Below are 23,326 nucleotides of genomic sequence, written 5' to 3' on the forward strand. Positions count from 1 at the left end.
ACTGACTTGGAGCGGCAGAAGTGCTAATGTGGTACAGTGCCTCTTATTTCTTGTGTGTGTGTGTGTGTGTGTGTGTGTGTGTGTGTGTGTGTGTGTGTGTGTGTATGTGTGTGTGTCTGTGGAAAGGGGTTATTTTAAGAGGAGGAGCGGATGGGTCTAAAAGATCACGTTACAACACTGGAGTGCAGAAACTGAAACAACGAAACACACACGCACACACAAACTAATGATACAGTGGATACGTGCAAATTCACTCTAAGATACTGACTGTTGAATACTTTTACATAGCGGTGAGTCAGAATATAACAGTACCATTATGGGGGCAAGAGGTGGCATGGAAGGGTGGAGGGTGGGGGTCCACATATAAAAATATATACTACTGCTTCTCATAAATGGCAACAGAAAATTGCCAATAACTAAAAATACATTTTAGTGTATGAAATGGTCATTTACTGTCCTGGAATTTGGTATGATAAGATAGAAAGATGCTTGACTGAGCAGCTATTAGGTTATCTATCTTCCTATCTTCATTTCTCTCTCCATCAGTTTCTTTCTTTCTCTTTCTCATCTTTTTTGTTCAGTCTTTCATCTCCTCCACCATCTTTGTTTCTTACCCCTGCCCAGTCTTTGGCATTTATAAGTCAAATTAGCTTCACTTTTGTACAAAGTAGTTAACATGTGAAAGGATTACTTGTTAAAATCTGTTTTATATTGTAGGAGAACATTGTTAATATGTTACAAACAATTAAAGGTGCAGTGTGTAGAATGTAGTGGCCTCTAGTGGACAATTGGTGTTTTGTTACCTTAGAATGAGTCCTTTATATCTACACAGGGAGTGGGTCCTCCTCCATGTGGCACTGCCATGTTTTTACAGTAGCCCAGAACTGACAAAAACAAACTTTTTTTGCAATTTTCCTGAACTTTATGGCCATAGTAGTTTCTCCTACACACTTGGAAGAGGAGTGTATTCAGTTTGTTGCAATCTGCAACCTCACTGCTAGATTCCATTACATTTTACACACCCTTTAAATTTAAACAGCATTTATATTTACTTTATGACTTACATACTGCAGCCTGTTTGGGTGGGTGTTCAGATTATCAGATGGATGTAACTGTTACCAATTGATATATGATGCAACTCACATTTAACACTGCAGCAGTTGGCTGTTCCAAATCACATCTAGTGAAGAACTTAAATGAACTTTCAAAAGTTAAGAATATGCCAGCTCTGTTGTAGCAGGCAACTCATACTGGCTAATGTTATGGTGAAGAAAATTATTATTTAATAGATTTTAGAAGACAGTAGTTACGTTTGTTACAGAGTTTAAATTTACACATGGAAGCTCTGACTTCATTGTGAGTGAATGTGAGTGTGTAGGTTTGTTCTATATCTAGATCTGACCCTTCATTTTTGCTATTTAAAAACACGGACACCCTCTCAATCATTCATCACTTTATCATCTTTATTGTATTCATATTTTTTTTAACCACATATACAATTTGACACAGTAAATTCAGTGACATCCTCAAACAATGATCCAGAATAACATGGTGTTTTAATCATAGAAGCAGATTCCATTGAAAATAAGACTACTTCTATGTTTCCGATACTGAAACACGACAGAAGGGAGATGCCATATATGTAAAACAGTTCCAATGCTTTTGGAGTCAAAGTAATTAACATTGTACACCTCACTTTCAAAAAAATCCTCAAACACATTTGAATGGGATGTGTGGATGGTGCTATATTTTGTCAAAGGAGGGGGGGGGGGGGCAGAATGCATGGATGAACGAGACAAGAGTTTTTCGATTGTGGCTCCAAAATGTCGCCGTTGCGTTCACAGTTTAAAAAGCAGAGGAACTCGTCGAATCCTCTGATATGGGGGGGGGGGCATTTTGGCTCTTGAGGCTAGGGCACAGTTTCCAGTTGAAAAAGCAAGTCAACCAAAGCCCTGAGTGAGAAATCTCTCTAACTTATTCCTTCAAAGCCAAACCTGAGTTAGCCCGTCTCTAACTCTGCAAAAGCCCTGAGTTTTGGCCTGTGCGTCAGGCCATGTATCACATATGAAGGGGAATGTGTTTTTTCCATCTGTGTGTGTGTCTTCTCTGTGTGCTAACACTGCATGCTGCTATAAAATATTGAGCCCACTGCATACAGTTTTCCCAGCAAATATCTTCTTGGATCACTATTTTTGTAACACAATATATGCAGGGTTCAGACCTAGCAGGTCTTTTCAAGTGAAATTAATGTGAGGAGTTCAAATGCGTGAAGGCACTCCTAGACACAGGCCCGAGATCAGTTTTTCTTTTTTTAAAATAAACATTATGAGGAGGAGCTGATCTCAGACCTGCCACTAGGGGGCAGCTTAAGTCTTTTGCTGTAAATGTAAGTATAATGGCAACCACTATTAATGGTCCGTCTGGTGTGATCACTGGTGATGTCACATCCTTGATTCTCCAAAAAATTGCAAAAGCCTGGAGAACAAAAACAGACCAAAACATAAAAACGACCAAAACCGGCTGGAAAACAGACACACTAGACATACTGTAATACGGCACTGAGACTAGTGGCACTATGAGATGGCAGAGACGCAAATATTATACATGTGTCATAAAAATAAACCAAGATCTTCACCAAATGCATGATAGGCATCAGCATATTGTTCATCGTCAAACAATAAATCAATCATTTCAGTCATCCTTTCCTCTGTCTTAGTCCACTGGTCTGAAAAGGGCCCGTCCTCTCAGGCCGAATCCTACTTTTTTGGCAGAAGGGGCAGCTTGAGGAAGAGAGGAAGTGGAGGAGGAGGAGGAGGAAGAAGAAGAAGAGGGAGCAGGGGTGGCAGGGGCAGCAGTGGTGGCGAGGTTTGGCAACTGCATGGGAGGCTGGCGAGACAGGAGTTCTTTGAACACCGAGTTCATCTGACGACTGATCATCTCCTGAGGGGCAGAGAGAAGTATGAATGTGGGAAACATGAAATTAACCGAACAAAGGCCATCCACATTCATTTAGAAGGAGATTAATCAGGTACAACAGGTAGTTTGTAAGCCGACATTATGTAAATACCAAACGATGGGCCTGTTCCAAGAGGTTAAACCTTGTAGAATATGTTTTTGTATCAGTCTATGTTGTGGGTTGGATTCAGCAGAGTTTACCTAGAACACAAATTAAATCTGGTTTTTGGCACAGGACCTAAACGTGTTACACCACCTAAATGTGTTTCTAGCCTCCTTTGATGTCTGTCCATCTGTCTACTGAATTCCCAGAAAGTAGGCCAACAGAATTAGCTGAGGGCATTGCAGGTGGCATATCTACAGTATATTGTAGCATGACGATGAACTACTAACCTTGTCCACGGTTGATCTTTCTGCCTGAACAAATGGAGGTCTGTCTGGGGGTCTGAAGCCACCCGGTCTTACAGTGTCCAAAGTGTGTCTTCGCTCCTGAGACCTGAAATACGGGTAAAAGGTAACAGAAGCAAGACAAAACAGGTCACTCCAAGATATAGATAAAAGCTGATTTCTCATTGTCAAATATGATCTAAACACTGTTATAGTTTTGGCTACTAAAGCTTTACGTCTGACTCATTAAAGGCAATATAGGTTTGAAAATTTGACAATATGTTGTTCTCATAGCAGAGATCAAAATTAAATGCAGAGTAGGCTCTCTTTAACAGCCCATAAGAACCAAATTGGCACTTGTCAACACCACTACCATCCTGCTGAATGCTTTGTACAGAACAGTTTGAAATGGTGCCTTTCATTAGCTGGTATGTGTAGTATTTATGGTTTATATTTGATTACCGTTAACACGTTAATTTTAAACTTGTAATAACTCATTTTTGGCCACCTGGGGGCAGCAGAAACAAAATATCAGCTTTTAAATTCATATGCTAATGTTAGCAACTTTTGTTATTTACACATCTAGCAGTTATGGAGCAACATTAACACTCATTGGAAGTCTTTTTTGTGTCCACCTGATGAATGTAAATCTGATATATACTCTTTTTTTAGCTCTGTTTTTGCTCTCCACTAACTCCTGAGTGAAATAACTGGCTCTTAGCTGCTAACGCCGTGAACACACCGAAGAGCGGTGAAAAGCGGCCTGCGGCGAGCAGCCATGCAGTCTCTCGGCCAAAATAAAGTTTTGAATAGTTTATAGTTTTTGTGCGGCGAGAGAAAACCTGCAGCCAATCGATACACAGAGTCGTCTGATGTTTATAAGTATGTTTCAATAAATGTATTACTGCCCAAAACACATTTAACAATGGAAGATAAACTTATTGTGACTGTTTCTGCACATCACATAGACTACTATACTACAACGTGTTGTACAGTTATAGTGATGCGGAAACAGAAGCTGTATGGACAGAGATTTCCAGTCTGCTCAGTGTGACTAGTGAGTTTTGAACTGAGATGTTATATTTGCATGTGGGTCAATATTTGGATAGCCTGTTTATGTCAGGCACTTAGGTGACATCATAATCATTCCCGGTCTGTGATGCACCCACAGACGGGCAGAGCAGCGCCTTTTACTCCTCAAATAAACCAGAGCAACAGAAAGAGTGACGTGTCTCTCTGTGGTGCAAATAATCTCTTATCAAGAATATTATTTAAAATAATTCCTTTTCCATTGAAAAAATAAAGTTTGGTAGTTTTTATTACTGCGGCACACAGAATGACAAAAAATTAAAGGTAAACGCCCCCCCGTCGCAGAAAAATGATATTGTTGTGGCATGCTGCTTTTTTCGCGGCTCTTCGGTGTGTTCACGCCGTAAAGGCTCTGCTACATCCACCAGCTAGTTGCTAACTGTGTCTGTTGTTTGCTGCTCAGCAAGCAGTGTTACAGTGGATTTGGAGAGCTTTTTTACACTGAAAACAGCTTCATGCTTTGGCTGAAAACACTATTTAGAGTGGTGAGATTGTGCCAAAACAGTTAGCTTGTAGGCCATAAAGCCAAAATAATTAGCTAAAAGAGGCTAAAATGCACCGTAGAGGTAAAGGGGTCATGTAGTCATTTGATTTATTGTCAATGTAGAAATACTGATTGTTTTTTCCCCCTTTTGCTGAATGTTTTACCTTTAGTTTAGTCTATCTGCTATATCTGAAGAGGCTACAAACCTCTACATATTGTGATGAGTCATGCAGGATGTACAGTATATTCATACAGTACAGATTACATGGATATATGCACTGTGTCTGAGGTGTGAGTCCTGTCTTACACTGGCAGGTGACGTGTGGCCGGGGAGGTTGGCGGCTGCTTTCGATTGGGGCTCCCCTCACTTCCTCTCTGTCTCCCTGGCAACGAAGCGCTGTCACTGTTCACTCGCATCCTGTCGAGACGCGCACAGAAACTTTGTAATTTGTGCGGCCGTGTGCATTCATGTGAGCCAGTTTGTACGTGCGTGTAGCTGCATGCAATAATGTGGAAGTGAGTATTTTTGACCGCATGTGTATTTTTCCTTCTACATCTATCACTACACGCGTCTTCGTCTGAAGGCATTGTGCAGTTGTGCATTGTAGCATGTGTGTGTGTGTGTTTGTGTGTGTGTGTGTGTATACCGAGTTGTGTTCTCCGTCTGTGGATCTTCTACTGTCAGATTTCCAGTGCTGCCACCTCCTCCTCCTCCTCCTCCTCCTCCTTCCTCTCTTTTCCCTCGCTCTGACCTGAGGGAGAAGAAGAAGAGAGAGATATATTGAGCATATATTTCACAGCAGAAAGAACAACCAGTACAAGTTTAAATATGGGATAATCATTCAGTGACAAAGTAATTGCAGGACGGAAAAGAAGCAGGAGTGAAATTAAGTGCAGCCATTTATTGAATTTATTCTAAGACTAAAAAAATACAGCAGAAACTTAAACTAAATACAAATGCAATCACCCTACAAAAATACTACCTCTGTGAAATTTGTAATGTTCAATTTTTGTTGAGACTGTGTAGCTCTGATTCAAATTCATGGCTATTTCTCAGTCTATTGCTTTTAGTGGTGTTATATCATATTGTATTATACAGTATTTACACATTCTAGTCATACATCCTCTACACTACCTATCTGAAATGGTGTAAGAGTTAGATATGCAGTTTAAACACCCACACACACAAGAACAGAATATAAAACTCATTTAAAATGTAATAAAAATGGATGTTTTAATATACTCTGATTGTCTAAACCAGTGGTTCCAAAACGATTTAAAACTGTGGCACCTGTTCAGTGTGATTTTGGCAACATTCAGGCACTTTTTCTGAGCTGGCCCTGGTTTGGTATCAGACTGTGCGGAGAGCTGAGATGCAACATTTCTGTTACATCTATTTTTCCATCACTTGTTCCAATAGCTGCTATTTGTAACTGCTGTAAACCTGGATATTCACATGTGTGAAATCATGTTGCATTAACCTGACACACAACAACAAATGAGATCCTGCTTGTCGCAAAGCTGCACTTTTATCAGGTGATTTAAAAAAAGAATGAATTTAATGTTTATTGCTTATTTCGAACATTGTGTGTCTCTTACATATGTCTGTTATATATAAAGCGACAGCCAGGAGACGTTTAGCTTACATTGGCCAAAATTCACCTGCTAACACCTGTAAAGCTTACCACTTTACATTTACATACACATATGAGAGTAATCTTTCATATTTTCTCATCTAATTTCAAATCTAGCAAATAAGCATTTTTCCCAAAATGCCAGGCCATTCCTTTATAGTAAATGTAGCTTTGTTACTGTGGTATTCATAAAAACATTCCACCCATTCTAATCTTCCGTGGTCATGAAAATTTGATAAAATTTGACTAAAGAAAAAAAAAAAGAAAAAAAAAAGGAATGAGTATTTCTTGTTGTTCTTGGCTCTTTTAAACAAATCTCTCCCGTCCTTGGGAAAAACTGATTTAGCTTCCATTGTAGGGACGTCCTGGTGGGCAAATACAAGCAATTTGGCACCCAAGAAACTTTATTTGACTCATTTGGGAGGTAAATACAAGTAGCTCTGGAAACCAAGAGCCACATAAAAATCTGCCAGTGCTCAACAGTCCATTTAAAACTTAGATCATCAGGAGAATTGTATCTTGGCCGTGGTTCTGAATGGCCGGTAGAAGCAGAAACAGAATCAGAAACGTCACTCACCCTTCCAGCAAGCTGATGTACTTGTGAGGAATGAGACCCTTGAGCCCTCCTGCTTCGCCTCTCCACCAATCAGATGAGGCCTTGCTGTGAAGGATAAGAATCTCTCCCTGCTTGAATGACAGTTCGGCTTGAGATCTGGCCGTGTAGTCGAACATAGCCACTGCCTCCAACTCTGTACGCACACACACACACACACACACACACACACACACACACACACACACACACACACACACACACACACACACACACACACACACACACACACACACACACACACACACACACACAGCTACAATCAACTCAGGCAAATTAATTGTCTTTAATTAATCTGATACAAAAGCTTTATGATTCATGTATGCTGAGGGTTATAAATTAAAGGGCTAATTCAAAAAAGAGTAAATGTAAGGTTCGATATACGTTCATATCTGTGGTGCCTTTATGTGAAGTACGGTGAGTGGTTAGTCGCCTATGTCTCATTGAAGTCTTTGTCTGTTGTGTGTGTGTGTGTGTGTGTGTGTGTGTGCGCGCTACACAATAACTCCTCACCATCCTCATTGGGCAGATGCTCAGTCTCTCCATCTCCCTCCTCTGTGATTGGTTCACTGCAGACAAGCAGTAAAAATAAAGTCAGCGGTCAAGCAAAGTTCCTCTTCTGTTAGCGACACAGACAGAGTTTTATGCAATGCCACACTTTCCTTAGAAAATTTGAAACCGCCATGAGGTTACAAAAGTTACCCTCTAAACCACAGTTTTCTGTAGAAAACAACAGACCGAATAACTGAAACTACCCCAAGCTTAATAGTATTAAGTGTCTTTTACACAAAGCATTGCCAGCTGCAGAGAAATGCCTTTGGCCTGGCATAAACTTGAGTATGAACTATGAAAAAAGAGGGCTGAGGTCAGGGGAAGCTACTCTACATACTTGGAAATATTTCAGACTTAAATTCTAACATTACAAACAAAATCTCTGGAGCAATGCAGGGCTGTAACCAGTCAATCATTGATTTAGACCTTAAGTCTTATCAGGAAAATGAGTGTAGATTGTAGATGAAATTGCATTTAAATATAGACCATTTTCGTATGGAGTCCCAAAACCCCAAAACAGGACATCAATGGACACATCAGTAAATGACTGCACTGGAGTGTATGAAAAAATATAACGTTTAGTTTTCCAAACTGATTGATGGTAAAGGTGAAAAAATTATATTATTATTACAGCTTTTTTTTCTTTACAAAATGTGTCAGTTTTAAGGCTCCATGATTTCAAGCTAATGTTTGCAACATTTATATAATTGAAGTTAACAGCATTTCACACCATAACTAATACATATGTTTATGTGGTGCCATGTTAGCCTCCTGGTTCAGATGCATACAATGTAACTACAGCGCCTGTTGTTCAACTCTGCCCTCAGACCTCTGATGCATGTTTCGCCCCTCTCTCTGCCCCTGTGTCCTGTCTCTAGGCACTGTCAGCTGTCAAAGGCAAAAATGAAAATACATTTATATCAATGTCTCATCTCTCACCAGTATTCCTGCTCCAGTGTCATGTGCTTCTCGTAGACCGGGCCTGGTAGTTCTGATTGGCCAGGGAAAATGGTGTCATGTTGGAGGAGCATAGTTTTGACAAGGTCATTGACCTGTGGCTGCCTAGCAACAGCATCATCAGATTCCACCCCCCTCAGCAGGCTCGGACCGAAGCAAACGGCTAAGTTGTAGGGCTGCATCATGTTCTCATCACTATACTGAGACACACTGTGAAAACAAACACACACACAATAGTTATTTTTGGCATGGATGCAAGATTTCGTGACTGTAGCTGATATTGCAAGTGATGAATATCCCACGTCGGGTTATATTGTGGCTTACTGATTGAGGAATGCGAAAAGATAACGCATTACGATGAGGAGAGGCCGTGGGAAGGTGGAGACAATCGCTTTAATCTGGGCAGCTTTCTCCGTCAACGCCTCGGTTTCTGATAATAAGAAAAAGGGAAAGAGAAAGAGAGCAAGATGAAACCTTAACGGGGAGCAACTGATATAACAAGTTTTATTTGTTCCCATTTTATTAAACTGAAACTGTGCCCAATGCACAAACGTCTTCCAACGTCTCCAAGACTCACAAAAAGAAATGTTGTGACTACTGAGGTGTGGTGGTTGAGTTGATTTATTAAGCTCCTGACAGGAAATATATACATATATTTATGGGGAGTAAACAACCTGCAGGCAGGTTTACAACGTTGGTTAGCTGTGCAAATATTGTGAGTCAGAGTTTCTGTACTGGAAAAGAAGGAATTGGGTATACCCTACAGGAAGAACAGGGAGACAGTGAGAGAGAGAGAGAGAGAGAGAGAGAGAGAGAGAGAGAACAACAGAGAGCAAACAAAACAGTCACAGTGTAGAAGTTGCACTACCTTGCATCAACAGTACATGCATTTGTTGGGGAGAATTTCTTAAATAATTGGCAGCTTAGACGCGGGTTCATTCTTCTTCATGTACATTCTACTGTACATGAAGAAGAAAGCTTGACTGAAGGGCAATAAGCATCCAGAAACCAAATGATATAAATAAGTAACTGAAAGCAGACTTGAAAACCCAAGTGAAACCAATGGGTTAGCAACATCTGAAAACACACACGGACACGGAAGTATATATAAAGGGTTTCTTACGGACACACTCCAGCAGCTGAGAGTAGCTGTCATAAGGGAAGAGAGGAGGCTCAAGGCCCCTGAAGTAAAGCTTCAATACACCGGCCACAGAGTCCAGGTCACACTCACTGTCGGACAGAGGATCCTCTCCTACAGGAAGGTAAAACAGACAGGTGAGATGAATATATCAATGTATCAACTGTAGATGGAATTTTATTTCAATATAAATATAAAGTGGCATGTTTGAATACATACATACATGCAACAAGACCATGTTTGTATGGAGTCCCAAAAGTGCCAAAAAACCCAGGATATCACACAAGTCAAAAACACAAAAACTGAACACATCAATATCAATAACACAACGTTAGCTAAACAAATGCAATGACATGTATGAAAAAAAAAAAAAAAAAACGCTTAATTTTACTTCCTCAGGATTTAGTGGAAACTATACCAGAAACAAAATATTGGACTTAGACTTGTATTTTAGAAGCATTTTTTATATTTTGTTGAAATAATTTGCACATCTTGAGAGTAATCAATAAATCAAATGCTTTGACAATAAGAGGAAAACAATCTGTTATCTGTGGAAGTAAACTTGGCTCCCAGAAGTGAAAATCAGTGATAGATTTATAGGCATCCCTTTGGCTTCAGGTCAGATACTGAGCTTTCTCTGCATCCTGGTACTGCTTGTCACTCTGCACTAGGTTCAGAGATGGCGGTCTGGCTTTCTGACGGACTGGTGACTGGGGATGTTTTGGGGGTGGACAATGAAATAAACACGGAATGACTCAAATTCAAGCAGGGAGATGGGACACTTGTGGCAAACTTAAAACAGGTGAGAGGTGGACCTGTTTACCGCTTACTGTAAACTAAAGTTTATGCCTTGAGAGGAAGTTGTGGGTGTTTATGAGTTCAGTAATAAACACTGTTGTGTTGCTTTCACATATGAAGCGCATGCATATCCCCGTGCTCAACTGGTGAGGTTAGGGGTTTTTGCCTTTTCCACAACCTACGCCGGCCTTAAATTAACCCCAAACACTCCCTTCTACCTCTAACTCCACTGTTGAACCGAAGGGCTGCTGCTACGTCCTTTCACCTGGGTGTAGTCTAGGGTGTAACACTGTCATAGTTTTGCACTATTTTATATTTGTGCAGGCACACAAACTGACAAGTACAAGTCAGTAGTGCACCACAAAGGACATGACCCCCCCCCCCCCCCCCCACTGGCTTCTCGCCCCCCTAATTATGTTTGTTGGAGATTAGCAACAAGGTGCTACTAAAAGGTTGGACCAGTATAGATCCTGGATAGCCCTTTCTATAGGAGAAAGATTGTTCTAAGATAAGGTAAACACTTGCCTCTCTCAAATGCATCTCTGATGAGGTTGACTTCCCTTTGCGATCCAGGAACTCTGAATATTCCTTCATGGTGGAGACCTGAAAGAAAAACATACAAACACACATTATTTCAAATGTTCATAAATGCCTGATGTTCCGTACACATGACTGCACACACTTACACAAATACTTCCATGTATTCAGTGTCCAAAGCTCCCTCAGCATGGTTTAGTGCTATAGCATAAAGACTGACTCACCATGAAGGTTTATGAAACGGATGCAGCTTTCAACCACCACAGGAATCTGCTGCCCAGAGCTCTGAATAAGAGAGGTGATTAGAGAAGGAGAGATGAGAGGGTTAGAGAGCGAGATAGAAAGTAACAAAAGACCCATGGGAAGACGAAGGCAAGAACAATATAGAAAATAACAGCCACAGTAAGAAAAAACATGCAAAGGGAGATAAAATGTGAGGGAAACAATGAATGCATGGTTTAAAATAGCTACGGAATACTGAAGTGATAAAGTGACTAAATGCTTTGTGTGTGTTTGGGTTGATGCGAGATGGAAATCATTTAATGCCCCTGCTGTAACCTGAAATACCGCTTAAATAGAGGAGTTCTTTCGAGGAGATTCTTTCAGAAGAAAAGATATGAAAACATATCCACCATGGTCAAAGGAATACAAAGTGAAAGACATTCACTTTCTTGACAAGAGTTAGGTTAAATGAAAAAATCAATACAAGTCTCATATCTGTCCCAAGCAGCAAATACCACAGCTTGAGACTGTACCTTAGAGTGCAATACCACCAATGGCCTCTAGATGCTGGCTCCAACTGACCCATTCAAAGCATCAACTTCTTTCTAGAAATACTAAGTAAATCCTTTTTTTCCAAGTCTCTTTTCAAGTCATTATGGTCTCAATCACTACATTCGGACCCTTTAATAAGTTACTTTAGCTAAATTGTGCTAACAGGACGGGTATCATAGTCAAGTAATTTGCTAGCTGTCGATCAAAACTGTCAATCAACACCCACATGGTAGACATCAAACTACTGTAAGTCTACAAATCTTATTAACAGAGCAATAATTAATGAAATGACAACCAGCACACATATTACAGGGCCTAATTTAGAGATTGAGGTTATAATGACTAAAACATTTATTTGGTATTGTAATAGGAGTCATTAGAGCCAGCATCTGTTGTGCTCTCAAAATAATTATGCTCTGTACTCAGGATAACTGAGTACAGAGCATTGTCGGTGGCATTGCACTGTAAGATACTTCTATCTTGGCTTCAACCTCTCGAAATTCTCAGTAAGCTAGAGTTCACTCCGCTCTGAGGTAGCGAAGCAACACCCCGCACCCCATATTTGGAAGGTCCTGGCTCCAAATGGATAAGATGGTGCTCACTATAAGCTGCAACACTGGGCTTCAAACTGTCTCCAATGCAAACCGACGGGTGACATTACACCTTGCTACATCCATATTTATATACAGTCGGGGGTGTGTCCATTAAATATAAAGCTAGAGCCAGTTGCCTGTTAGCTTAATTTAGCACAAAGAGGGGGACGCAACTTGGCTCCATCTTCTGTACAAAAACAGAAATGTAAAAATGAAAAATGGTGGTTTTATGGGGAATTAACAAACTAATTTTAGTTACTTTTGAACAAAGCCTAGCTATTCCTCCAAACTGGCAGTATCAATCTTCTCATTTATCTCTTGTCAAGAGAGCAAATGAGCCTTTTTCCACTTAGGTCAAACTACTCTCAGTTTCAGTTACTTTTCCAGAAGAAATACAAATGACATGACCTCAGTGTAGCTGCCCTGATCATATACTGTAAGCAGTCACAAATGAGGAGGTTTGGTACCTGTGTCCGAGACATTCTCCTTCGTCTTCTGCACCAACCCAAGCATAGCAGAGTAGAGACAGAGAAAAAGCATAGATTAGAAAATGGGAGAGTAAGAAATAAGGGCATAAAGATTTAGAAGCAGTGGGAAGAGGCGCACATAAGCACACGCACACATACACACACTCGATAGAGGAGTCGAGAGAGGAGGCAGCAAAGAGGCCAGTGCATTTTAATCCCTTTCACAAGAGAGGAAGAGATAAAAGGGGGAGGAAGGGGGGGGGTGGATTTGAAAGGAGAGAAAGCCAGCAATAAGCCATAAGCATGACTGTACACATGAAGGCAGCATTTAATACACTGGGGGGGTGGGGGGTGGACTGTGAGTGTGTGCATGTGCTGCAACAATCCCCCCCACCCCCCCATTTTTCTGCATCAGTCTGGCAGGATTTACCGAATTATTTCCCCTAGTGGGTTGAACAGAGGTGCAGAGCAGTGCAGCAGGCAAATAAAAAAAGGGGGTAAATGCATATGTGTGTGTGTGTGTGTGTGTGTGTGTGTGTGTGTGTGTGTGTGTGTGTGTGTGTTCGTGTGAGTGTGTATGAGTGTTACCTCTATGTAGGAGACTATGTCTGTGGTGAAGAGTTTGTGGCAGAATTGGGAAACAGGTCTGGACTTCCGTACACGTACTGACCGAGCACATTGCGTTCTGGGAAATATAATAGATAAACTGCATAATGCCGTTTTAACATACTCAAGATCTAAAGATATTTTTCTAATTGCTGTCATTAGTATCAATTTATGTATTTTCCCCTTTTCAAAAATCAGCTTGTCATGTATAAATTGTCCAAAATAGCCTTGTTCAATCCTTTTCTCTTGTCTCCTCTGCTCTCCTCTCTCCATTTCTCTATGTCTCTCTCAGTCATACTCTCTTTAGTCCCAGCTGTGTAAATACACTGTTTACCTGGACGGGTCGGTGTCGACGGCCTCGGCTGGAAGAAAGAGACAGAATACAAGTGAAATAGTAAGGTTTAGTTTAGGGACCAAATACCAGTGGCATCATTTTAAAAACATCTAGGCATCATCTGTACCTTTCTGTATGGCATCATGTAGAAGATCATGTTTGGCTTGAAGTTTAGAAGTCAGAGAACTGCCGGTGAGGAACTCCTTCACTTTCTACAGTAAAAAAAAAAAAGAGTTAAAATAATGAATTTTCTGGAAATCTGCAATGATCATGATAATATATACATTTGCTACACAAAACTTCAATTGTCCAGCCAAATACCATCACTCCTTCAAAGGGTTATAAGTAAATAAATGAATAAACCACTGATTCATTTCCACCAAAATGACATTTCCCTTGTTTAATGCGGAAGCCGAGGCAGTCAAACTGTTTAAGGAACTGTGTCAGTGTGACAGATACCACTTAAATTGTCTTTCTGCATTTTTGTTTCTCTTTGGGATGCACATACAGTTATTCAATATCCTTTAGAGCCAACTAAAAAGTACCTATTCAAACTGAATGATGTACAAACACATCAAATGAAATCTCTAATGAAATTGTAAATATATCCACAAATTAACTGTTTATTTAAATTCTGTGAGAAAGTAACAAGAAATAAATGAACTACTGATTTAGTGATTCCACACAGTGTTGAATTGAATCTTTTTTGGGTTAGAAAATACCTCTAAAATGTTATGTACCATACAAAAGAACCATAAAATTATTTCCAAGCAACTTATTTGAGAGAATACTCACAACTTCCCCTGATTAATTAAAGAATATATAACTGGCCAATGTCAAATTTGGATTTAGAGGACATTATCAACCTGATATATGTCTGTAATACTCGAGTGAAAGATATTTTTGGAGATACTGTATCTACAATCAATCGGCTTCTATCCAGCTGTGATAACTCACTGTAAAATAGTAGGTCTCTGTCTCCTGCTGATTGGCTCGACGCTTGGCAAGGGTAAGTTTTGGGGCGGCGGTTCCTACGGGGGGCTCATGCAATTGGCTGCTTGGCACGTCCGTGGAAGGGTTACTGTCGCTGTCACACATACTGTCCAGCAGGGCGGTGAGTGTGGCTTTAAGTGTTTTGCTGACCTGAGAAAGAGAAAGAAATTGTTTAGAGTTCAATTTTTGACACATGGAGAGAGATGGATGGATGGATGGATGGATGGATGGATAGATCATTGAATGATTATCTAACCTCCTCTGTTTCCAAGGTAACGGCAGCAAGTCGAGACTGAAGCTGCTGGAACCTGGTCTCCATCTCGTACCTCACCTGGCTCTCCGCGCTCACCTCACACACCTGAAATACACACACAAAATACAGTATGATACAATATGACATTATGAGGTTCCTGAGATTCCTACAGGTGATACAAAAACACTATTCCAAACTCTTAACGTAGCGAATATCACTCTAATTACAGCCACATGACCAATGTTTCAGCAGTTTTTACTAGGGATGCACCGAAAATTCGGCCACCGAAAATCTTCGGCCGAAAATGGCCCAAAAGTGCATTTTCGGTTTTCGGGCGAAATACTTTTATCACCGAAACAACACGGCCGAAACAGCTAACTAAAGAGATCAGCTTCTCTGATGCATCTGTAGCAGACGTTATTCCTTTAATTGCAGCACTAAAGTGTAGTACACTCTTAGAGTCTGTGACCACACGTTTCACTGAGATCTATTTGGATCCTCTGCACTTCGTTGCGACTGTACTTGATCCGCGTTATAAAGATCATTACATGGATGTGGGATTAAAGCAGCAAGCACCAGAAATGATCCGGGCCGCGATGGATGTGGAGAACCCGCTTAGAGACGGAGAAGCGCACAGCACAGTAGAAGGTGTGCGTGTTTGTGTGACTATAAATGCAGCGCGTGTGAGAGTAAAGCGTGCTTATAGCTCTGTGTTGCTGCTTATTAGACCAATACCGATCGCAACCCTCCACCAAGTGTGACACTAAGTGATATTGATAACTTAAATTCATTTTATATTGTGCATTGTTGTAATGTCATTGCTAAATAAATATTTTCATACTTTTGTAATTGATTTATTCTTTGAATTGCAATGCCTTGATTTTAGTGAGGTTAGTACACAGTCATAGCCATAAATGCAATGGTACTAATAATTGGCATAATAATTTCTTTCGGTGTTTCGGTTTTCGGTTTTCGGCCTTGGTTTCCTCATTTTCGGTTTTCGGTTTCGGCCAAGAATTTTCATTTCGGTGCATCCCTAGTTTTTACAGCTGCTGAGCTGTGAATGGACAGTTGTTCTTTGAGGGAGGGATTTAGTAAACCGTTCACTACTAGCAGAGGGTTAGTGATTTTACCTGGTCTCCCTCATGCGGGTGGTAGTTGAATCTAAACGGAAGGCAGAATGCTGTGTCGTGCTGCTGGAGCAACGCATCCCTGTCTCCACCCTGGTCCAGGGATGTCACAGCAGACTCCAGCTGCTTGAGCCCCGCTTCCTCCGTCTTCTGGATGCGCCACTTACAGGTCAGGTAGCACTTCATGACCCTCTCCACGGACAGATGGAAACCCAGGTCACAGCACTGCAAGGACGGGGGAAACGGCAGAGAAAAGAGGAGGAGGTGGATGGATGGGAGCGAGCATGCAAAGATGGAGCAGGAGAGGGAACAAAGGGATATTTTTTGATTGTGAGTTCTTATGAACTCAAAAATATCTGCACTACTTCTACTGTCGTTTCAACTGCCATAATATCTCAGTTTTTCTTCAGGAAATAGCAGTGAAAATGGCACAAAAAGGTAGCTGAAAATAACAATCTTACTCTCGTAAGCACACACACACACAACACAAATTGCATGTTTCTTACGTCGATTAGAGTGCTGACGTCCTGCAGGTAGTACTTGTTCATGGCTGCATTGGCTGCTGCTAGATTCAGCAGGTAGTCATTTCGAGCCTTGGTACACTTCAGCTGGTTCTCCTGCACTCTGCCTTGCCTCTGTGAAACACACACACACACACACACACACACACACACACACACACACACACACACACACACACACACACACACACACACACACACACACACACACACACACACACACACACACACACACACACACACACACACACACACACAAAACAAGAGAGGATTGCATTCATAAGAAAACTAAGAGCATGTGTGGATAAAATGACACATTTTGATATATGAGCATCACATGCCCATTTCACTCCAAAAAAAAATATAGAAAGACAATGGGCTTTTATTGAATTTTAAATTCTGTACATCTAAACACACACAGACAGAACAACAGGAACAGGAAATGCTCTGTCCTGTGTAAAAACTCATTTCAAGACTTCCTGTGACCTGTTCTTTCTCTTTCTCTTTTACACACACACACACACACACACACACACACACACACACACACACACACACACACACACACACACACACACACACACACACACACACACACACACACACACACACACACACACACACACACTATTACACACACTCACCTTCTCCATTAATCTCTCCATCTTCTTGACAGAACTTCGCCTCTGTCCCACTAATTGGCCGGGGCCGAGCTCAGCCGTCTTTCCGGTGTGTCTCTCCTCCAACCGCTCGGCATCCTTCAGCTTCCCCTCAGCTATCATGCAGTCTGTGTGGTACTGGTTATATGTCTTCAGAGCCTTCATCCGCACATGCCGTCAAACAACACATTAACTCCTTGTCAGCATCGTCCATGTCGGTGTCTATTACATTATTTATTACAATTATTATTATCAAGTGCTCACCGTCTGCAGCTCAGTGGTGACTTTTAGCAGCTCATCCTGCATCTGGATACCAACTTCTTTGCTCTGCAATGTGCATAGTTATACTGTCAGGCAAAAACATTGAACACTTTTGCCTCATTTTATTAGAATAATTTGACATTTTGAGAGATATAGTACTTCACTTTCACTCTAAGAGTTATTGTTAAATTGGAATCTGTCTTTTATGTCTGCTAACTAAATATGAATCTAGCAAAGCTGAATAACCCTACAGAACAACAGTGGTGCACCACTTTACAATTGTACTGTTCAGCTCATTTTAAGCAACTAAATCCTGGTCGAAAAATAATGTGTTTTCTCTCATTTAGCCAGTATCAATGTTTTTTTTTTAAATTTAATCTAGTACAACGGCATAGTGCCACTTTGACTTTTAGCAATTAAGCGTTGAATAGAGTGCTTACAGTGCTTAAAAGTTCTTTCTCCTCTTGGCGTCAGGCCCAACAACACCTTTTAGCTGCTCTGAAGAGGCATGATAAAAATTGTGCTCCATTTTTAACCATGATAACATACAGAGAATGAGTCTGACAACCAGTAATTTGAGCAAGATGACTCTTGTGTAGAATGAAAGACGCTGTGGATGCCACTGCGGCACCTCGACAGATAACAGGCCAAGAAATCTATGGTTATGAATTTATGCACTAATAGCTTGTTTTTCTTACAGGAAATGAAGAATGTGGTTTGTTGATAAGAGTGGAAGTTGATTGCTAATGATACTTGATTTTTGTACAGTCTGCTTATTTTGCTTTGCTCTAACAGTCACCAGAAGTCTTATCAAACAAGATTGCTGTTTTCTTACAACTGGAGTGCTTCTGAATAATTTGATTATTGTGTCATACACTTACAAGACACCATTAAACAAAAAAGACCACATCCTGCATCACATGTGATTTTCAATACCACTATTAAACAAAAAAAGACTTTTCCCCCCAGACATTAAAAACTAAATTTGCCAACATAAAGACACTAACATTAGAAAGCCGCTCCATCTTTTCTTCATCTATGCTCCAAAATATTCCTGAATATTCCTTTTTATTACACGTCATTAAATCATCAACAGCACACATCATTCATTTAATATTAATGATCTTAATATTAATGCTGCTTAAAACAGTCTCTTGAAGTTTTGCTACATCACTCAGCATTGAATTTTCTCAGCAAAATGTTATATAGATATAAATAGCTAATAGAAGGATGACCTCTTAGGATAGAAATGACCACCTACGTCATAAGCCTCAAAATGCAAAAACAAGATTTTTTTGCTTCAAGATGGATTATAAGTAGGTTGGGTAGAGGGGGGCATGTGTGATGGCTATTAATGGAACTGTTCCTGCGAAGGTGTGTATATGTGTATGTTTCCAGTGTGTCTGTTCGTACAAACGACAGCAGCCCTCTCCAACTCACCCGTTTGTGCAGGCGGTTTGTATCCTCAGTACTGTGCACCAGCCGCTGTGTGAGTGTGTTGCAGCAGGTGTCACCCAGCGCTGCATGTTCACGACTCTCTAAACGCGTCTGAGTCAGCAAAACGGTCCAGACCTGACACACAGACTGACCCCACTGTTCCTTCCTGGAGAAAAAAACACAAGTCCTTACTGTAATATGCCATAATGAAACACCTAGGAAACGCCAGAGAGAGAGAAAAGAAACACGCTTACTTCTTAGTCTTGTGGGTGAACCTCTCTGTGAGTTTGTCGAGAGCACGAGCATATTCTGCCTCAATGTCTCCTCGGCGGCGGAGGAACTCGGAGAGGTCTGAGAGCTGCTGCTGTTTCACCTCCACCTGAGAGTCTAAAATCTTGATCTGGTCTGTCAGCTGGGCCCGCAGGTCTGGGACACACAGATACAGAGAGACATCACAGTCATTTAAGCAAATACATGTCTATAAGAGTAGACACACACACACACACACACACACACACACACACACACACACAAACTGACATATGCAAACACAGGGAATGACACGAGAACACACATGAATATACATGGATGAACACAGCGATCACATGATCATGACCATCTTGTTATCATCCACAGGGGCATGAACATACATAATAATACATGTAGATCACACTTAATCCACATGTAGTATCTGTAAACAGTATGCATATGAAACTAATGATTTGCACTTGTGATTGCAAATAATACATGCAAACACAATCAGTTTATTATTACCATGGGTATATAGTAACATATCTAACACTGTTTTACTTTACATGGCATTATTTGACCTATTTCAACATATAATAATACTACATGACTACTATATTGTAATTATTGCTCATGATGTGTTGAGATATCATTCAATAAAACAATAATTTAATTCATAAGAAATGATAAAATTATAAAATATAGCAGTGCCTTTTCACTTTTCAAATTGCACCTTTCACCTGAATAATCTCCTTTATCGACACAGTTAAACAAATCACTTCCTAATCAATAATAACAAGTCTTTCTTCTAGGGCACGAGATTGAATCATTCGTGTGTTTTTGTGTGTGTGATCGCCTTTGTTTTACAAAGTAACTTGACAGCTGATTAACAGTATAAACATAAGATTAAATGCAAGGTTTAAAAAGGAGCATGTGTACTCCAGTGTTGCACCGATTTGAAAAGTGTAATAAAAACATCATTCTCTCACCTCTCTTGCACCTCTTTCCTTACCTCCCCCCTCCTCCTCCTCCCCTCCACACACACACACATATACACACACACACTCATTGCCTGCTCCCTCTTTCCCCTCTTTACTCTTATTCTCTGTCTCTGTGTGAGTACACAGCTCGGGGCTGACTGGATGTGAGGAGACAGCATCACTAATACTGCTATAAATACACCCTTGTAGTACAGTACAGAGCAAGCCAGCCACGGCATGCAACCTCCAAAACACAGCACATGACACGGACGCACACACACACACACTGCTGTTGTCATGTGGCATCTTGTAATGCCAATATTGTTCATGTTCATGGTTTCACTTGGATTAAAGGAATCTTTGCTCCTTTACAGGTCGAGAGGATTTAAGAAACTCTTTGCATGGATTGTCCTCAAACGAGGGTGATTTGATCCGTTTCTGACAACATGGGTATGTTTGAGTACACATGTGTGCACAAATATATTCAGAGAGAGAGTCTGGGTGACTGCTGGGTTGGATGACTGAGTGGAACAACTGCACTCGTTTATGCATGAATGCTAAATGAATTTGCTGACTTATATGTATTCATGCATGCAAGTAATTGCACATGCACAAACAGAGGTGCAATAAAGGGCACGGATGTACACAGAGACAAGCACGTGACACACACACATGCGCACAGAGCGACTTACCTTTCATCTGTGATTCATACTCAGCGAGACTCCCCTTCTCCCTCCTCAGCTTTCCATGTGATGTCATCATCTTTGACCCCCTGACCCTCGTTTGTCAATGAGACCCTTTTCTTCCTGAACCCCCGATTCTTCTCTTAGCCTCACAGTCGCCTTTGCAGAAACCTTTCGACCTCAGTGCCTGCTCCGGCTTTGTAGTCTGTGACCTTTCACCCCTGACCCCTTGGCCTTGCAGATCTACAGTTGCATGCACATCAGCATCACTGTCGATTGGCTGTCCTCAGCAGGGAAGTCGGTCGGGGTCGCTTTGTCCATGGAATCCCCTGGGTCTCTGGATTGAACGCTGATCCATAGGTAAACTGTCCTGATCGGCAGAAGAGAGGATAATGGTAAGAGCAGGGAGAGAGGGAGAGGATGTGGATGGATGGAAGACGACAACAGGGGGCAAGAGAGGAAGATTTACTGAGATCAGAATGAGAAAATGAGAGAGCTAGAGGAAGGGTACAAATGAGGCCAGGGCGACAAGACAGAAAGGGACAGTGACACCAGAGAAGGGAGATTTAATAGGAGGGACAGCGTGGTGGGGGGCAGAGCACAGAACGGACAGTAAGAGGGCAGACTGATGGAGATGTGAGGGAGGAATGATGGGGGATGGGAAGATGAGAGGTGATGAGTAAGAGCGGTAATGAAGGACATTCAGTGCCTCAAGGTCGGAGGTTGGGGATGGCCCTAAAGGTAACGATCATACAAACAAGCTTCTGAAATTGTTAGTGTCCCTATACAAAGTCAAATGGGATTTGTCAAAGAAATAAGACAAAGTGGATACATTTAGAGTCACAGTAGGATGTAAAATATTTAAAACCTGAAAGTGATCTGTTTTGGGCTCAACTTGTGGTTTGCTAATATATTGGTAAATTTTAACCATCGCTCTGCGGTTTACTTATGTTGTTTACTCACATTAAAAAGGGAAGTACACCAATTTTACACATCAAAGATAGTTTACGCATCATGAGAGTTATTATTCAGTCTGAGAAAATGTCTTATGTGTCTCTGGGGGGATAAGTTTGAAAGAATAACACTAGTAAATGTAAAACAGGGTTAACCAAGTGGCTAGTGACTTAAACCGCCATTCTCTCTAATAGCCAGCATGGGGCGACTCTACAGGCTTCATAAAGAAGTCTGATTGTATCAGAAAGCTACCCTACTTCTCACTTGAGTTTATGGTCCCCACTTGCAAATCTTCTTCAATTCAGCATGATGTTTACTTTGTAAATTATGGTCCTATTTAGAGTAAAATAGATGATAAATCAGGGTATGCTTTATGTATAACTGTGTTGTGATTGACAAGTTGTTACTACGATGACAACACTGGTATGGTAACATAACTATGGTGTACCTCCAGATTCACAGAATATAGGCATAGATGCCGCTATTTTACTGTATTTTTTAAATCATGAAAGTAAATTGTAACATTTGGTCACTTAAAAAAGTCTTGTTCAGTGCTTGATTGTACTAAAAGACCCTCTAAGAAGTCAGATGTTCCAGTTTCCAGTAAGTACATTTTGTTTTAATATGGTTTTAAGCCTGTTTTTCACTTGTGAAAAATAGCATTAACAATGTGTGCTACTGTGCTAACCAAGCTAGCAGCTGGCGTTACGGTCAGTGCCACCCTCTGGTCTAAATATTGTCATTCCTGGCTCCAAATATCCAAGATGACAAAAGTCAAAAAGCCAAACTCAAGGCTTCAAAACGGGAGGCCACAAACCAATGAACGACGTCCCAGTGGCTATGTCCATTTTTAATTTTTTTTTCTTTTTCTTTACAGTCAATGGGGTTAACTCGATTCTTTCCCCCATTGTGATTTCTCCTGTCAGTTTTTTTCTTTTAATGATCACCTGAGAGTTACTCAACATAGAAACATGGGAGATTTCTGGATAATGTTACGACAATAATTCAACTTTCGACTGTCTCTGTTTTTATGCAGACAGGCTTGAACCTTTGACTTATAATCAATAAACGAGATAACAAAAGATAAGATAAGAACAAAAGAGAGCTTCATGGCCATCCAAGCCATGGAAGTGGTCCAACTGTAAGTCACTTAAAATTGCCTACGGAGACAATGAAAGCATGCGTTATCAACTAAAGACATCCGCTTTTTAAGATATGTCGTAGAGTCTAATGAAAAGACTGGGAATCAGTTGCATTATGGTAAGTGTATGATCCAGCACTTTTGGGA

General features: G+C 40.8%; 1 protein-coding gene across 2 annotated transcripts in view; it reads right to left on the reverse strand.

Annotated features, from left to right (window-relative positions):
• Nucleotides 1–1,445: 1,445 nt before the first annotated feature.
• Nucleotides 1,446–23,326, reverse strand: part of arhgap4b (Rho GTPase activating protein 4b) — a 28,370-nt gene continuing 6,489 nt past the window's right edge. Inside the window, exons 2-24 of one of the 2 annotated variants that reach the window (XM_062426828.1) lie at nucleotides 21,094–21,454; nucleotides 19,427–19,598; nucleotides 19,176–19,338; nucleotides 17,739–17,801; nucleotides 17,460–17,633; nucleotides 16,801–16,929; nucleotides 16,298–16,519; nucleotides 15,168–15,269; nucleotides 14,876–15,061; nucleotides 14,046–14,130; nucleotides 13,919–13,946; nucleotides 13,567–13,663; nucleotides 11,369–11,429; nucleotides 11,133–11,210; nucleotides 9,795–9,923; nucleotides 8,996–9,101; nucleotides 8,654–8,881; nucleotides 7,676–7,731; nucleotides 7,127–7,298; nucleotides 5,563–5,667; nucleotides 5,223–5,333; nucleotides 3,349–3,451; nucleotides 1,446–2,940 (exon numbers count right to left, since the gene is read on the reverse strand). In XM_062426828.1, coding sequence (XP_062282812.1) covers nucleotides 2,713–2,940; nucleotides 3,349–3,451; nucleotides 5,223–5,333; nucleotides 5,563–5,667; nucleotides 7,127–7,298; nucleotides 7,676–7,731; nucleotides 8,654–8,881; nucleotides 8,996–9,101; nucleotides 9,795–9,923; nucleotides 11,133–11,210; nucleotides 11,369–11,429; nucleotides 13,567–13,663; nucleotides 13,919–13,946; nucleotides 14,046–14,130; nucleotides 14,876–15,061; nucleotides 15,168–15,269; nucleotides 16,298–16,519; nucleotides 16,801–16,929; nucleotides 17,460–17,633; nucleotides 17,739–17,801; nucleotides 19,176–19,338; nucleotides 19,427–19,598; nucleotides 21,094–21,163 — 2,868 coding nt within the window. In that variant the 5' untranslated portion in view covers nucleotides 21,164–21,454 and the 3' untranslated portion in view covers nucleotides 1,446–2,712. The remainder of the gene's footprint in view (nucleotides 2,941–3,348; nucleotides 3,452–5,222; nucleotides 5,334–5,562; nucleotides 5,668–7,126; nucleotides 7,299–7,675; nucleotides 7,732–8,653; nucleotides 8,882–8,995; nucleotides 9,102–9,794; nucleotides 9,924–11,132; nucleotides 11,211–11,368; nucleotides 11,430–13,566; nucleotides 13,664–13,918; nucleotides 13,947–14,045; nucleotides 14,131–14,875; nucleotides 15,062–15,167; nucleotides 15,270–16,297; nucleotides 16,520–16,800; nucleotides 16,930–17,459; nucleotides 17,634–17,738; nucleotides 17,802–19,175; nucleotides 19,339–19,426; nucleotides 19,599–21,093; nucleotides 21,455–23,326) is intronic. The other variant, XM_062426829.1, reaches the window with a different exon arrangement.

This window comes from Scomber scombrus, chromosome 10 (assembly GCF_963691925.1).
Source record: "Scomber scombrus chromosome 10, fScoSco1.1, whole genome shotgun sequence".
In the NCBI taxonomy this organism is placed as follows: domain Eukaryota; kingdom Metazoa; phylum Chordata; class Actinopteri; order Scombriformes; family Scombridae; genus Scomber; species Scomber scombrus.